Genomic DNA, 18,048 nt, shown 5'->3' on the forward strand with positions numbered 1-18,048 from the left:
CAATATCTAAAGAAATTAGCTGTAATGGCCTCTTAGGTATGATTGGGTGCAATTCATTCATGCTTGTGCGATTAAAATATTTGGCTTTCTGACATATGATGCATTTCCTAATATTACTCAATACTCTTCGCCTTAAATTTGGAAAGTAGCAATATTGTATAATCTTATCTGTACATTTGGTTACACCATAGTGTCCCCAAGTTCTGTGTGTAAATAAAATAAAATCATCAACATGAGCTTCAGGTAAGCAAACACACCAATGCTGTGATTCAGGGTTTCGTCGGTGGAATAATACTTCTTTGTGTCACGTGTAATATTTTTCAAGATGTGGGTCTGTTCCTGCACGTAATTTACTCTTTATCTGGATCCACCTGGGATCATTGTCCTGCAATATGGCTAACTTCCTGCACATGTTTTTGTAGTAAGGTGCAAATGTACCGTCATACATGAGTAAAATTTTGAAATCTGATGTTTGTTCTGTCACATCTGAAAATTCTTGTAGGCCTTGTGGCAAACGAGATAGAGCATCGGCTATAATGTTGGATTCTCCTTTTATATATATATAATATCAAAATCATATTCTTGTAGTGATGCACACCAGCGTGCAAGACGTGGATGTAATAACTTGCATGATAGCAGGAAAGAAAGAGCTTGATGATCAGTATAAAGCTTAGTACGTTTTCCCCATAGAAAGTAGCGAAACTTGCGAAACGCCCATACTATGGCAAGTGTTTCGCGCTCGGTCACTGAATATGACTTTTCGCATTCAGTGAGTGTGCGGCTAGCAAAACTTATAGGTTTGATGACTGTTTGTTCATCTTCTACATGAATTTGGAATAAAAATGCTCCAAGCCCATAGGAACTTGCATCTGTTACTAGGCAAAAGTCTGACGTCATGTCAGGATGACATAACAACGGTGCATTAACTAAAGCATTCTTAATCGCTTCAAAATCTGTCTGACAGAACTCTGTCCATTTCCAAATATTATTTCTTTTGAGTAAAGATAGAAGATGTGGACTGTTAAGAAGGTGGTAGGGTACAAATTTCCTGAAGAATGAAGATAGACCAAGAAAGGCTTTGAGTTGTTTACGATTCTGTGGGGATGGAAAATTCTTTATTGCATCAATTTTTCTTGAGTCTGGATAAATGCCTTCAGTTGATATGATGTGACCAAGGAATTTGATTTCTCTCCTCCCTAATTTCGTCTTTGATAAATTGATAGTGACACCTGCGTCAGAAAATTTTGTCAGAAGTTGCTTCAAAAGATTTACATGTTCTTCCCAAGTAGTGGTGGCAATGACAATGTCATCAACATAAACTGTGATTTGCGATTATAATTGTGGTCCAAGAACAGCATCTAAGGCTTCAATAAATACTCCAGCACTCACTCGTAGACCAAAGGGTAGAACACAAAATTGATAACTACGCCCCTCACATAGAAATGCAGTGTATTTACGACTGTTTTTATGGAGGTTCACCTGCCAAAATGATGAGCGGAGGTCGATATTGGTTAAATACAGTACATTATGAAATTTTAAAAGTTGTTCTTCCAAATTAATAGGTCGTGTCTTGATTGGGATTATAACTTTGTTAATTTCTCGTGCATCCAGCACTAACCTTACACTACCATCCTCTTTATTAACTGCTAGGATCGGACTGCAATATGGTGAATGTGACCTTTCAATGATACCCCAAGCTTGCATTTTTTCAATCTCTTTCAAAACTGCGGGTTTCTTTGACCAAGGAATATTATAATATGTTCTACAGTATGTTTTGTGTGGTTTAACATCCATCTCATAAGTATAGCCTCTAATAATTCCAGGTTTCTCCACAAATACCTCAGCAAATTGCTGCAAAACTTCAAGTAATTCAAGTTGTTGTTCCTTCGTCAGATATTCAGATTCTGTGCATTTCTCATATAAATTATTAGGTTTAATTCCCTGAGATACAGCTTCATTAAAAGTTAAATCACATATGTTTATTGCTGGTGGATACAGAAAATGTAACTGTTCAAATTTACCTTGTTTACTGTTTAAGTTTTTACCCTGTGTTAACTCTATTGTCAGTTGTTGTTGGTTTACGGTTAAATGACATTTTCCTTTCCCTAAATCTATGATTGCTTGATATTCATTCAAAAAGTCAATTCCTAATATGCAATGCATAACTAATTTGTCTACTACCAGAAAACTGTAATTGAGTGGTATATTTGAAAATGTGAAGTTAATTAGCACTAGAAATTTCACATTCTTTGATTTGTTACCGGTGGCACTTATAATGTGACAATTCTGTACTGGCAATGTTTGTATGTTCATTATTTGTTTGAGTTCATTATATAAGGACATTGAAATGACACTTGCTGCTGCTCCTGTATCTAACATTACTTCCACTTCATAACTACCAATCATAACTCGTGTTATAGCCTGAATAATCTTATTTGTTTTACTGGTACTATTAAAATCTACATCCTGATATAATTCTTTTTCTATTTTCTTACTGTCATCATATCGGAGAAAACAAATCGTTGGTTCCGTTGCGCTCTGGTCCCTATTGACTGTAACTCGAGCGCTTAGCTTGGTCGTCGTTCATTTTCCGGCAAATTCGGTTGTTGCTGCGGGTTGGGTTCATTGCCCAACTCAATAATATTTACATTTCTGTCGCGCGTCACCCAAGTATCAGCTGTTTGGTTGTTGATATTACCTCGCGTCGCATTGGGAGTTCCGTTAGGTACGTATTGAGGGTTGCTGTATTGCATGTGTCGTGGCGGTTGTCCATTGTGATTTCCCCATACATTATTTCGCCCATGACTGTAACTGGTATTGTCATTACTGTTATTCCTGCAATACATGTTTGGGTGTTGTTGGATGTTGTTTCTCTGAAAATATCCTGGATGGTACCTGTTATCGTCTCTTCTTTGATCTCTATAATTTCGGTTCGTTCTTCTGTTGTTATTTTGAATATAACTGTTATTGTTCTGATTGTAATTACTGTTCGGATAACCATTATAGTAATAATTACTGTTTCCTTGCCAATGCTGCGAGTTGTTTCTCCTAATATTGAATGGATTTGTCCCAGTGTAGTGCGAATTGTTTCTTTGAGTGTTTTGTTGTGGTGTCGGAGGCGGATTCCAATAGCCTCTGTCATTTCTGTTGTGCGTACGCGAATTGCTTGGATGGATCGGATACAATTGATTGAAATTCCTGATCTCATCTCTGTAAACAACATCTATCTCATCAACATAACTGAAAAAGTTCTTTATGTTGTCCTCGGACACTACTATTAATTTATCACGGTAAGGAAATGGTAAGTGGCTTTTAAGTGTTCTAATTACATCTGGTAAATCTGCTGGTTTTGTCCAATATAATGTTTTGTCTAGGTAGCGTTCAAAGTATTGTCGTAAAGTCTCTTTCTTCGGGTTGTAAATTTCTGGATTGTATACTTCTCGTTTTAAACTTTGCTGTTCTGTGATCGACCAGAATTCCTCAAGAAATGCTTGTTCAAACTGTTCAAATGTTAAACATTGTCTTTTAATTGCTGCTCCCCACTTAGCTGCTCTTCCACGTAACAAATTTGTAACATATCGAATTTTGTCGGCCTCCAACCAATGTCTCGGGAAAATACCATCAAAAGAACGGATGAAAACAATTGGATGCACTTTGTCTTTCTCATCACATGAAAATGTCTGAAAGTATCCATGTCGTATTAATGTTTCATCAGCTACTCCCGATGGTATTATGGGTCCTGTATTTTGTGTCAAACTGTGCATAGTATGTGGTGATGTCTGATAGTAATTTTGATTCGTGGTAGCATTGAAAATGGTTCATTGGGATTTGTATCACTCATTGGTAATTCTATTTTCGGCTGTGTGCTGGGTCTAGCATTATTATGATTCTCATTTATGTTTTGGTTGTCTGTTATGGGTTTTGGTATCACTGACGAACTTGGTATTACATTCTCTTTGAGTTTACGTACCTCTTTCTGAATATTATCTGTTTCTCCCTTTACTTGTTCCTTTGTCTTACCTAAAATGATCTGTGTCATTGTCTCAAACTTCTCATCTAAATAATCATCACATAATTTGCATTCATGTACAAGTTTTTCTGCTAGAGTTGTGTCATTCTTTAAAGATGCTACATCTGCTCTGTCTTCAAGCTTTTCTAACTTTTCCTGTAAGGATTTCTGCTCCAATGTTACATCATTTAATCTGTCTGAAAGGTCTGTAATCGTCAGGTCTAAGTGTTCTTGGTTTGTTTTTACGGAATTGTGTGACTGTCGTAATTCGTCAACTTGGGTACTGGTTTTCTGTTGTTCAAAAACTACTGTTAACAATTTCTCATTACATCGTTGTAAGTCAGTTTTTGTCTCGTCACTGAATTCCACAAATACCTTTTCTTGTCTCGTAACCTTGTCTGATAAGTCAGTAAATTTCCTTCCAAGACTACTGGTGGTTTCTGTCAAGTCGGCAATTTGTCTCGATTGTTTTTCAAAATTTTGTTTTATGTCCTGTGTCAGTTCATCGAATTTAGTGACAAATTTCCCAATGTCACGTTTTAAATTGTCATTTTTCTCGTCTAAAGTGTCAAATCTTTTGTCTAAAGTGTCAAATTTTCTGTTTTGGTCACCAAGTAACTTCAGAATCTGGTTGAGCATGTCAGAGTCCTGTGTCTTAGTTTCGTCATTTTTTCGTGTCTGATTGATGTCTGGTTCTGAAGTTGACGTTGTCAATGTCACGTTTTGTCGCGTAGTACTCACTCTCCATTCGCCTGTATATCTGTTTAAATATAGGGGTTGTTGTCTTAATCGATCCGGTAAAATTATGTCTTGAACATCCTCCCTATTAAGTTCAATATTCATTTGACTGTCGGACATGTTTTGCAATGTGTCACTTTCACTAAGCTCGTCCGCGGAAACAATTTCTACGCGTCTAGCGTCCATCTTGCGATTTTCATAATTAATTGCAAATAAAATTTTCCAATGGTAAAAAAAATTTTTTAAATATGATATGTTGAAATCTGAAATTTCTCTTATGGAAATGGATATCTCTATATGATTTCTAATTAGAAATTGAATTATTAAACTGGTACTGAAATTTCCCTCTCACAAATAAATGACTGTGAATATGCTCTTCACTTGTCATTTGCAATAATAGTAGTAAATCAATTTTAACTACAATTTGAAAAAATAATTTCGAAATAAATGGATCGGAATAAAGGAAGTACAGATGGCTGCTTGAAACTGGAAAAATGTAAATTTCTGTACTCACCAATTTTTTTCAGTCTTATGTTGCAAATGTAGCGTCAAATATAGTTTTCAATCCAAAATTTTTCTTTCGCGTCCATGCAAATCATTTTATGGAGCGTTATCCTTTTCCCATTTTTTTTTTACCAAATTAATTTCCTCAGCATGAAAATGAAAATTAACACAAATTAATAACAGGGAAAACAATATTGTTGTAAATTTCATGCACGTAACATTACAATTGAAATGAATGAGACTTAGTCCAAATTCATTTTCTGATGCTATTAAGTGGTTAAAATTAGATAAAATGTCCAAAATTTATAATAATTGCACTTGTATCAAATCCAAACTGCACTTGTATCAAATCCGAACTGCACTTGTATCAAATCCGAAGATTGCAAGTCCTGTCACCAGGACGCCAATTGTGGTGTTACCTTTTTATTATCTTCTTCTCATTATCTATTGAAACCACATCGCCTTGTAATGTAATTTTAATTTTCACCAAAAGCACATTCAACACATCGCGGAAAAATACACGTCTCTCGTATCAAGACAAGAGAGAGAGAGACATCCATTAGTTCTTAAAAACAAAACACTACGCAAAAGTAAAAAAAAAAGAACAAAATTATTTATAAAATCGGTCACTGGCGCAGCGCTCTTCTGCGTGCGCGATCGTAAATTATAACTTTGTATTGGCGGAGGCGCGGAAATCAAAGTACCATTACAGGAGGTACTGAATAGGATTGTGGAGAAGAGGAGTTTGTGGCACAACTTGACCAGAAGAAGGGATCGGTTGGTAGGACATGTTCTGAGGCATCAAGGGATCACCAATTTAGTATTGGAGGGCAGCGTGGAGGGTAAAAATCGTAGGGGGAGACCAAGAGATGAATACACTAAGCAGATTCAGAAGGATGTAGGTTGGAGTAGGTACTGGGAGATGAAGAAGCTTGCACAGGATAGAGTAGCATGGAGAGCTGCATCAAACCAGTCTCAGGACTGAAGACCACAACAACAACAACAACAATAAAGAAGAATGTAATAATTCAAATTCTACAAAAGGCAGGTGCTGACAGTAGTGAATATTACTGAACTATGAGTCTAATGTCACAAACTACCAACATAAATTATTTAAAGAAAATAGTGGGAAAATTGTAGAGGCCGACCTCAGGGAAGATCTGTTTGGGTTCCAGTGAAATGTTGGAACAAACAAGATAAAAATGACTCTCAAAGCAGTGGCAGGAGAATACACATTCAAAAAAAGGAATTATGTATGCAACCTTTCAGAGCCACTGGCTCCTTCTGGCAGAAGTGTTGAAGGAGGAGGAAGATGGGTGTAGGAAAAGGACTGGAGAGGTTTAGGAAAAGGGTTTACAGTTTGAAAAAGTCCCCAAATGCTGGGTCAGGGGAGACTTACCAGATAGGGTGAGGAGGAAAAACTGATTTCTGGGGACTGCAATGGATGGGATTTGAAAACCTGAAAGCTGAAAGTGGACGAAAGGGTAATACACAAGCTAAGTGCATTGTATGTGATAGAGGTGGGAGGGGGACAGCAAAAAATAGGCAGGCCAGAAAATGAAAGACATAGAAAACTAAAATGGAGTGAAGAATGGTGTATTTACTGTGAAGAAATGCCAAGACCGAAGAAATTAATGTAAATGGAGGCCAGGTGGGTGGCAAGAACCATGGACATGCAGTTCCCACTTGTGGAGTTATGAGAAACTGGTGTCTGGGGGAAGAATCCAGATGCCACAGGCCCCGAGATCACAATTGTCATTTTGTAGAGCATGCTTTGTAACAGGATATTGTGTACCACCAGTATACACCATCTGCCAATGGTCATTCACCCTAACCGACAACTTGGTGGTGCTTACACTGATGTAAAAGGCTGAACAGTTTAAGAATGGCTAGTATATGATATGTGTCATTTCCCACGTGTCCACCACTGAACAGTTTAAGAATGGCTGGTATATGACATGTGTCATTTCCCAGGTGTTCACCACTGTAGCTGATGGACAGCATGCCGGCTTGTCATTCCGGGAGCCTGGGTTCGATTCCCGGCTGGGTTTGAGATTTTCTCCGCTCAGGGACTGGGTGGCTGTGCCGTCTTTATCATCATCATTTCATCCTCATTGATGCGCAAGTAGCCAAAGTGGCATCAACTCAAAAGACTTGCACCAGGCACTCGGGTCTACCCACTTGGAGGCCCTCGCCACACGACATATCATTTTCATTTCACAGGTGGCTCTCCCTTTGATGGTATATGTTTTGCCAGTAACAGGGCTGGTATAGGTGGTGGTAAGAGTGCGCATAGGGCAAATCTTGCAGTGGGGACGGCCACAGGGGTAGGTGCCTTAGGGTAGGGACATGAGTGCAGAAGTAGCTTAGGGCCTGACAAGGATACTGCAGAGATTGGGAGGACGACATAAAGCTATTCTAGGTGTGCTGGCAAAAACTCAAGACAGAATGGACCTAATTTCAGGACTTGATTTTTAGGAAGTCATGGCCTTGTCAATGTAGCTGATTAACACATTCGAGACCATGATAATACTGAGTGACAAGTAGTGTACTCCTAAGTTGTTTTTTTTGGAGGGATCAGCAGTACCAGGATTGGATGTGATGGCCTGGGAAATCTGCTTTTGAGATAGGCTGGTGGTATAATTATGTCCAGTGAAGGCTGAGGTGATATGTGTTCTCCTGCTGCCACTTGGTGAGTAGATTTTTTTATCTATCCAATTACATTATATTATACTGACAAAAAATTATTATTTCCATTGTTATAATAATGACTCTGGAACTTTTCTTGGAAGATAGGTTAAATAAAGGAAAATCTATGTTTATAGCTTATAAATTTAGAGAAAGTTTTTGAGCATGTTCTGTGAAATACACACTTTGAAATTCTTAAGGCACCTGGGATAAAAGTACAGGGAGCAAAAAGTTGTGTACAGATTTTACAGAAACCAGATGGCAGTTTTAATAGTTGAAGCCCATTAAAAAGAAACAGTAATTAAGAAGGGAATGAGACAGGTTGTGGCGGTTTCTTGATGTTATTCAATCTATACACTGAGAAAACTGTAAATTAAGTCAAGGAAAATACTGGAAAGGGATATAAAAACTTTGACGGGATTATAGTGTCATCAGCAAATCTCAGAGATGGCAAAGGACTTGAAAGAATAGCGAACAGGATGGGCAGTGACTTGGGAAAGGGTATAAGGTGAAAATCTACAAAAGTAAAATGAGAGTAATGGAATGTAGTTGAATTAAGCATATAATTTAAATTAGGAAATGATACACTAAAAGTAGTAGATGTGTTTTGCTACTTGGTCTGTAAAATAACAGATGACACCGAAACTAAGAGACAATATAAAATGTGTGAAAAAGAGAAGACTTGTTAACACGGAATATAAATTCTCATAATGTTAAGAAGTATTTTCTTTACGTATTTGGAGTATACCTTGGACAGAAGAGAAATGTGTATGATAAACACCTCAGACAAGAAGAGAACTGAAGCTTCTGAAAAGTGGTCCTACAGAAGAATGTCGAAGATTACATGGGCAGATCAAATAACTAATTAGGAGGTACTGATTTGGCTGGGGGTTAATAATAATAATAATAATAATAATAATAATAATAATAATAATAATAATAAAAGAATAAAAGAAAAAATATGCCTCCGGTATGTTCTGCCAGTCATAAAAGGCCGAAAAGAACAAACCACTAATAGGGCTAACCCCCCTTTTAGTGTGATTAGTTGGTTCAGGACAGAACTAATGAAGCCTCGGACAAGCGCTGTCATGGTCGGGGACGACGCTTGAACCCTATGCCCGTCAACAATGGTAACGACACTGCTAGCCACACGGAAAATGACTTAAATCCAAATAGAGGTGTTTTGCAGGATATGCTTCCTGCAACCACTCTAGTGGGAAAACAAAGACAGAGGATGAGATGGTCAGATGAAGTTAACCGACACCTCATGTTCTGTTATTACCAAGCAACAAACTTAGGAACCAACACAACTGGATGCAGATCACAAGTATACACAACATTTATTACCAGATACCCAGAATTAAAATTTTTAACAGAACAACGACTAGCTGATCAGATCCGTGTAATAATCAAAAATAACACGATACCCCAGTCAGAATTAGAAAACATCAAACAACAAGTACAACAAATACTGGAACAAAATAAAGTGCAATCAGAAGAAGAAGAAAATACAGTAATGGACTCAAACATCCCAGAGCAAACAAACAAAGAACAACACGCATCAATCAAACAATCAGACGAAAACGAAATGTTAAGACGGCCACCAGAACAAGCACAAATAGAACACGAAGTGACACACATGTTAGATATAAAAGAAAAATTTCTGCTAACATATATAGAATACAAAGACACAAATACAGACATTAGACCATTCTTGCATAGACCACTAAATAACCCACAAGTCGAAACAACAATAACAACTATCAACACAATCATACACAGCAAAATAAATGAAAATACAACTATGAAAGAGTTACAACTACTGGTTTATAAAGGAGCACTCACTACACTAAATATACACACTAGGCAGAGATCAGAACAAACCAACACACAGAAGAAACCCACAAAACCAGCATGGCAACACAGGCTACAGATCAGAATAGAAAAACTGAGAAAAGACATTGGACAACTATCACAATTTATAAGAAATGAAATATCAGACAAGAAACGAAAAAGGTTAGGTAAAATCTCTCAACAAGAAGCGATAGAGCAATTAGATGAAAAGAAGCAGAAATTACAAGCATTGGCCAAACGACTTGGAAGAAACAAAAAAAGTGAAAATAGAAAGAAACAAAACCAAACATTCAACACAAACAAAAAGAAATTTTATCAGACAAAAAAGAACACACACATTAATATAGACAACCCACCAAACATAGCAGACATGGAACACTTCTAGAGCAACATATGGTGAAACCCGGTACAACATAACAGATGTGCACGGTGGATACAAGAAGAAACAGACACATACAAGATGATACCACAAATGCCTGAAGTGATAATTTTGCAACATGAAGTCACCAAAGCAATTAATTCTATGCATAATTGGAAAGCCCCTGGAAAAGATAAAATAGCAAATTTCTGGCTAAAGAAGTTCACCTCAACACATTCACATCTAACTAAATTATTTAATATATCTAAAAACAAAGATGATGTGACTTACCAAACGAAAGCACTGGCATGTTGATAGACACACAAACATACACACAAAATTCAAGCTTTCACAACCAACGGTTGCTTCATCAGGGAAGAGGGAAGGAGAGGGAAAGACGAAAGGATGTGGGTTTTAAGGGAGAGGGTAAGGAGTCATTCCAGTCCTGGGAGCGGAAAGACTTACCTTAGGGGAAAAAAGGACAGGTATACACTCGCACACACACACACACATATCCATCCGCACATACACAGACACAAGCAGACATTTCAGACATTTAACAGTTACATTGCAGATCCATACACATTCCCTGATACACTTATACATGGAATAACTTATCTGAAACCTAAAGATCAAGCAGACACAGCAAACCCAGCTAAATATCGCCCCATAACATGCCTACCAACAATATACAAAATATTAACTTCAGTCATTACACAAAAATTAATGACACATACAACACAGAACAAAATTATAAATGAAGAACAAAAGGGCTGTTGCAAAGGAGCATGAGGATGTAAAGAGCAACTGATAATAGATGCAGAGGTGACATATCAAGCTAAAACTAAACAAAGGTCGCTACCCTATACATACATTGATTACCGAAAAGCTTTGGACAGTGTACCCCACTCATGGTTACTACAAATATTGGAAATCTACAAAGGAGGTCCTAAATTAATACAGTTCCTAAACATAGTAATGAAAAATTGGAAAACCACACTTAATATCCAAACAAATTCAAATAATATCACATCACAACCAATACAGATTAAGCGTGGAATATACCAAGGAGACTCATTAAGTCCTTTCTGGTTCTGCCTTGCTCTGAACCCACTATCCAACATGCTAAATAATACAAATTATGGATACAATATTACTGGAACATACCAACACAAAATCACACATTTGCTATACATGGATGATCTAAAACTACTGGCAGCAACAAATCAACAACTCAACCAATTACTAAAGATAACAGAAGTATTCAGCAATGATATAAATATGGCTTTTGGAACAGACACATGTAAGAAAAATAGCATAGTCAAGGGAAAACACACTAAACAAGAAGATTACATATTGGATAACCACGACTGCATAGAAGCGATGGAAAAAACAGATGCCTATAATTATCTAGGATACAGACAAAAAAATAGGAATAGATAATACAAATATTAAAGAAGAACTAAAAGAAAAATATAGACAAAGACTAACAAAAATACTGAAAACAGAATTGACAGCAAGAAACAAGACAAAAGCTATAAATACCTATGCTATACCAATATTGACCTACTCATTTGGAGTAGTGAAATGGAGTAACACAGACCTAGAAGCACTCAATACACTTACACGATCACAATGCCACAAATATAGAATACATCACATACATTCAGCAACAGAAAGATTCACATTAAGCAGAAAGGAAGGAGGAAGGGGATTTATCGACATAAAAAACCTACATTATGGACAGGCAGACAATTTAAAAAAAATCTTTATAGAACGAGCAGAAAATAGCAAAATACACAAAGCAATCACTCATATAAATACATCGGCTACACCATTGCAATTTCATAACCACTACTACAACCCTTTAGATCACTTAACATCAACAGATACGAAGAAAGTAAATTGAAAAAAGAAAACACTACATGGCAAGCACCCGTATCATCTAACACAGCCACACATTGATCAAGACGCATCCAACACATGGCTAAGAAAAGGCAATATATACAGTGAGACAGAAGGATTCATGGTTGCAATACAGGATCAAACAATAAACACCAGGTATTACAGCAAGCATATTATTAATGATCCCAATACCACAACAGATAAATGCAGACTTTGCAAACAACAAATAGAAACAGTAGATCACATCACAAGCGGATGTACAATACTAGCAAAAACAGAATACCCCAGAAGACATGACAATGTAGCAAAAATAATACATCAACAACTTGCCATACAACATAAACTAATAAAACAACAAGTTCCCACATACAAGTATGCACTACAAAATGTACTGGAAAATGATGAATACAAATTATACTGGAACAGAACCATTATAACAGATAAAACAACACCACATACATAACAAACCTGACATCATACTCACCAATAAAAAGAAGAAATTAACACAACTAATCGAAATATCCATACCCAATACAACAAATATACAGAAGAAAATAGGAGAAAAAATTGAAAAATACATCCAACTGGCTGAGGAAGTCAAAGACATGTGGCATCAGGATAAAGTTGACATCATACCAATTATACTATCAACTACAGGAGTCATACCACACAATATCCACCAGTACATCAACGCAATACAGCTACATCCAAACGTATATATACAACTACAGAAATCTGTAATTATTGATACATGTTCAATTACCCGAAAGTTCCTAAATGCAATGTAACATATACCGTACAGTTAAAAGGAAGTCACGCTTGATCAAGGTCCACGTCACTTTCCATTTTTAGCCAGATGTAACGTCTGAGAAAGGAAAGAAATCATAATAATAATTGTTACACCATGACTAAAAGAAGGGATCGGTTTAGAACTCATCCAGAGGCATCAAGGGGTCATAAATATTGTAATGGACAGAAGTGTGGCGAGTAAAAATTGTAGAGGGACACCAATGCTGGAATCCAGGACACAGGTTCAAATGGATGTGGAATACAGTATTTACAGAGGAGAGAAGTGCCTCATACAAGTGTGGATAACTGCTTCAAACCAGTCTAAAGAATGACCACCACCACCAAAACAACAACATCAACTGGCCACAAACAGGATTATGGCACACAATGTTCATAATGATGTATGTGTTCTGTATCTCCTGTCAGATTTATTTTTAAATGGCAAAAACAGTAACTGTCCTCAACTTCTGTCAACTGGTAGGATAACTTTTTCACAATTTGGAAAATTTATTATTAAATAAACTGCATTATTAATGGTCATCAGTTATATATCAAATCTTACCACATGAAAATCTGTGTATTACAAAACAACTGTTATTTATTGACACTGAGCTGACTGATACTTCATATAACCAATTATCAACTCTGTTTTGTGGGAAAGGGAGTACTGCTGGGAAGCTATCAGCTTAATGGAACAAAGCTATGCTCACATACAACAAATCTACTCTGTCAAAGTCTAATAAGGTCAGTTTTAATGGCTTCAAAGAATCGTCTCATGCACCCACAATTCAGTAAGTTGTTACAACCAACAGTTGTAAGAATGTGATATTTATTACCTTTTTTAGGTTGCAAGATGTAAAACACTTGATATGATAAGTTACAAACTCTGTAGCTTATCAATATATTAAATATGCAAAACAGATAATAAATATTAAATCCTTGAAGGTACTGGCTGTAGCAACTCACTGTTCTGTGGGTATATGAGGTGTCACTTTTAAGCCACTGACAGCCTTAACAGGCTCTGGCAGAGTGAATTTGTTGTAAGCAAGCATATCATTGTTCCTCTTGATGGAATACTTTAGAACAGTGATGCGTTTTGTCTGCAATTCAGATTTAAGAGTTCTCTAACATTATATCAAAAGTCTTTTGACATGTTCTATTTGAACTAATGTAGTGTATTTCTACCGTAATTTTACAAGTCAGTAGGTCTCTTATTTCTTGCATGGGCAAGGTTTAAGCAATTGTGCAGCAAGTGCCTTGCTTTTCAACATTATTTCACTTGGTCGGCATATAGATCGCCCTGAAGTAACTTTTTTTGTTACTGTTGTGATCCAAGATCTTCGAAATATACAAAAACACTGCTACTGCCAACAGTGATAAGTGGACCATACACAAAGTTAATTTTAAAAGAGCTGGTGGCAATAATCAGCTACAAGTTCATTCTTACCAAACCCAGACCCAGAAACAATTATTAGCCCCTCAAGTTGTTCACCATTTAGCAACACTCATGGTGACATATGTAGGTTCATGATATTTATAATCTCCTTGCTGTGAGATAGCGTGCATGAACCAGGTTTTAACAGATTCCTCTAAGCTGTTCTATTACCTTTGCTCAGTCATACATTTTTTCTGCTCTGAGGTACAAAAATACAGTTTGATGAAAAGAAATATTCATAGATTGAGTTATTGCACTGGTCCATTAATACAATCTTTTTCTTCACTGCCATATGCCAAGAATAGTTCCCTCTCGTTAAAAGACAAAACTAACTTTGATTTTGTTTTCTTTATCCTGTTATTTGATTAAAAGACTACAATTTTAGGAATCAGGATCGTTTATCGTAGGAGTGAGTTGGGTTGGGTTGGGTTGTTTCGGGGAGAAGACCAGTCAGCGAGGTCGTCGGTCTCATCGGATTAGGGAAGGACAAGGAAGGAAGTCGGCCATGCCCTTTCAAAGAACCATCCCGGCTTTTGCCTAGAGCGATTTAGGGAAATCACGGAAAACCTAAATCAGGATGGCCGGACACGGGATTGAACCGTTGTCCTCCCGAATGCGAGTCCTGTGTGCTAGCCACTGCGCCACCTCGCTCGGTCGTAAGAGTGACACACTCCATGAAAACTACTTTAATGGGCCTACACAATATTCAACAGCAAAGTCTGCTAAATTTAACACTAATTCCTTCCAGAAACTGAGGTTCAATTCCACATTTTATTAAATATCATAGTTCTTGGTTTTCTATATTTATCATCAAACAGTCAAAAATATGGGCCACATAATAAACATACCCGTGTCCACATATTTGCAGACGACCACACTTTTCCTGGCATGGCAAATGTAAACGACCTTGATGGCATTTACCACAAGTCCCAGCACACATGTGTTCACATTCCAGGACTTTCCCACAAGGCATTTCACACCTTGATAACAACTTGGCACTGTATGATGATAATCCTGAAATTAAAGTAATGATAATATCTGAGAAAATGAATCAAAAGAACAAAGGAACAACAAGACTTGGATGACATGGTTGAGCAAATGAATTCATAGGACATTCACGAAATGCTAAGAACTGAAATTTTGTGTTGTGGCTACATGAAAGCCATTGAGTAATGATTTAAAATATCCACAACGTTTTTCCTTGTTAATCCGCTTCCGCGCTGAGGTTGCTAATGCATGCCTGTGTGATGACACTTGACTCTGTGATAAGCTGGTTTGAATTCTGCTCATGGAAAATATTCGTTGGCAAGCGGAAGAGCAGTATTGGCATAAAGTTCCGGATCGCAAGTCTTTGCACCAATGTTTTGGATTTAAATTCCAAATCTTTCCACATTATCTCATGAAGTGAGGCATGTGATATTGTTGATTGTGATCCATCTGTCAGATGGATACATTAAGCTCAGTGGCCCCTTGGTGCTGTTTGAGAGAAGTAGGTTATGTGCTGGCACTGAATTTCACTCTCTCCCTTCATTTCTTCCATAACAATGGTACCCTGTACAAGCATTAATCACAGTCATCCATATGTTACAGGTACACACTTGACACTTTGTAACAAGTTTGAGGAAGGCAACAGCAAACCACCTCCGCAAGGACCTTATGTGAATCCATGATGCAGGATTCCTGCATCTGGTGCCCAATGCTTAATCCATGAGTATGCGACACTCTTTGGCTTCTGATTGTTCTACTTAATTGCATACCAAACAAGCCAATTAAAGTATCAAAATTTAGCAGGAAGAAAAAAATAGTAATGCTGTCATACAGGAAGTATGTGTCATAAGGACAGCATGTGGTTCTACAAACCAACAGGGGCAACCATACAGTAACAGATTTGTAACACCAGTCTTCATCTGCAATTTCCTCGTTATTGGCCAATGAACTTTTCCCCGTTTTTACACTCAAATACTGCACAGTTACAAATCTTAACAAAGGGTTGCATCTTTTGTTCTATGGATCCTATTAATGAATCACTCCAAATGTAAAAACAAAGCATAGCCCAAAAAATTCAGGTAGCTGAAATCATCAAAAGCTCCACAAAATATACTTTTTGGCATTTATAATATTGTCCAAACTGTTTCCTAACACATATTTGTTATACAGGTTAATCAAGATTCTAATGAAAATGCTTGTAGTAATACTGAAAACATAAGTTCATTCCTTACAATAATAACAAGAACAACAGGAATACTGTTGTTGCTAACTGGTTCTTTGTATGTGTAATGGCTTTGTGACTACATGATGATGCGAGTTATTCATAAAAGTGTCTCATGTTCATTTCAACCACTGAAATATTTCGTATACAGGACACTGACAAAGCTTATGTAGTAGCTACTAATTACAAATAGCCCCCAAAGCACTCTTGTCAGACAGAAACAGTAGTTTGTGAAATTGTTTTCTATATACAGCACAAGATAACATATTCTTTGAACATTCTCTGGTTTTACAAGGTAAATATTTTTACATATGATCCATTACTAATTTCCTTTTGCAAATTTGTTGGGATTTAAGCAACAGAGACTTTTTTTATAGGTTGGATTTGTATGACTACCTGTGTGGTACCAGATACTCCACAAATACTTTTCAGAGAATTCCCGAATTTAATTTTGGTCGCACAGTAGAGTAGAAATAAATACTGATGACCATAGCAGAGCCTTACATGCCTGAGTCCACCAAATACAACTGAAGTATGACACAACAGTGGTAGTCTGATAAATGATTTTTAAACATCAACAGCCATCCACCGAGTGTGCAACTCATTCCAAGGTGGAACTTTCGTTTTTATAGAGCTTTTGAAGTATTTCATGGTTATTTATTTAATTTTGTCAAGTTAGGTCAATATGTTATAGTGTTGGCTGTCTTAAGAGTCTCCTGCTCATACAAAATAAACTGAGATAGACCCAACTAATGCCTTGTTAATCAGCTGTAAAACTCAGGATCTTTAAATTATGTGACAAAGATATGTAAGTTATGACTTAAGTCCTATGAATGTTTAACTTCCTTTCACCAGTTATTACAAATGGTGCTCTGATGTTGGTTGTTATCTGAATTTATGCACCTGCAGTTTGATTTGACGTGAGACTACAATGAATTTTCTGACGATTGAAATGGGAAGGGAATGTTAAAACCGTGAATGTTCCAGTTTGTGGTTGAAAGTTTGCACCATTAATGACTTGCTGTCCACTGTCTGCTACAGTGCCTAGTACTGAAATTTACAACTTATGACCGTTTTTTTGGGAGTTGCACTGTTCACATTGGTAGCAGAGTTCTTATTATATGAGTGGGATCTTGTAATGTTTGTGCCATCGTCACGATAATGATAATCAGTTCACTTCTGGAAGCAGATCAAAGAAACCCATAGGCATTCTGATGCATTACTGTCTTTATCTACACTCCATCACACTATTCAAAAGTACATTTTGTAATTTCATCTGACCATCCATCATCTGTTATGTTTTTGTCTCATTCTTTCCTTATTTTTTGAAACCCCACAAAGAAGTTCCATATCTATCTGCCAGCCATTTGCCTGGTTACATGCCTCACCATCCACCATTTAAGTTTCATTACAGTCACAATTAAATGTAACAGTACAATTTGCTTTCTGATAATAGTGCTTTGTTTTCTGTATCTCATAGAACTTTGTATTATAAAACTCTCCACTGCTCATTAAGCAACACTCAATTTTGGAACTTTTCACACATAAAGCCAATGTCT

At 36.9% G+C, this 18,048-nt stretch overlaps 1 protein-coding gene across 1 annotated transcript in view; it reads right to left on the reverse strand.

The window, feature by feature from the left end:
* Positions 1-18,048, reverse strand: part of LOC126235420 (NFX1-type zinc finger-containing protein 1-like) — a 362,382-nt gene that overhangs the window by 147,687 nt on the left and 196,647 nt on the right. The window contains exon 8 of the mRNA XM_049944143.1: positions 15,129-15,294. Coding sequence (XP_049800100.1) covers positions 15,129-15,294 — 166 coding nt within the window. The remainder of the gene's footprint in view (positions 1-15,128; positions 15,295-18,048) is intronic.

The sequence above is a fragment of the Schistocerca nitens genome, chromosome 2 (genome assembly GCF_023898315.1).
Source record: "Schistocerca nitens isolate TAMUIC-IGC-003100 chromosome 2, iqSchNite1.1, whole genome shotgun sequence".
Lineage (NCBI taxonomy): Eukaryota > Metazoa > Arthropoda > Insecta > Orthoptera > Acrididae > Schistocerca > Schistocerca nitens.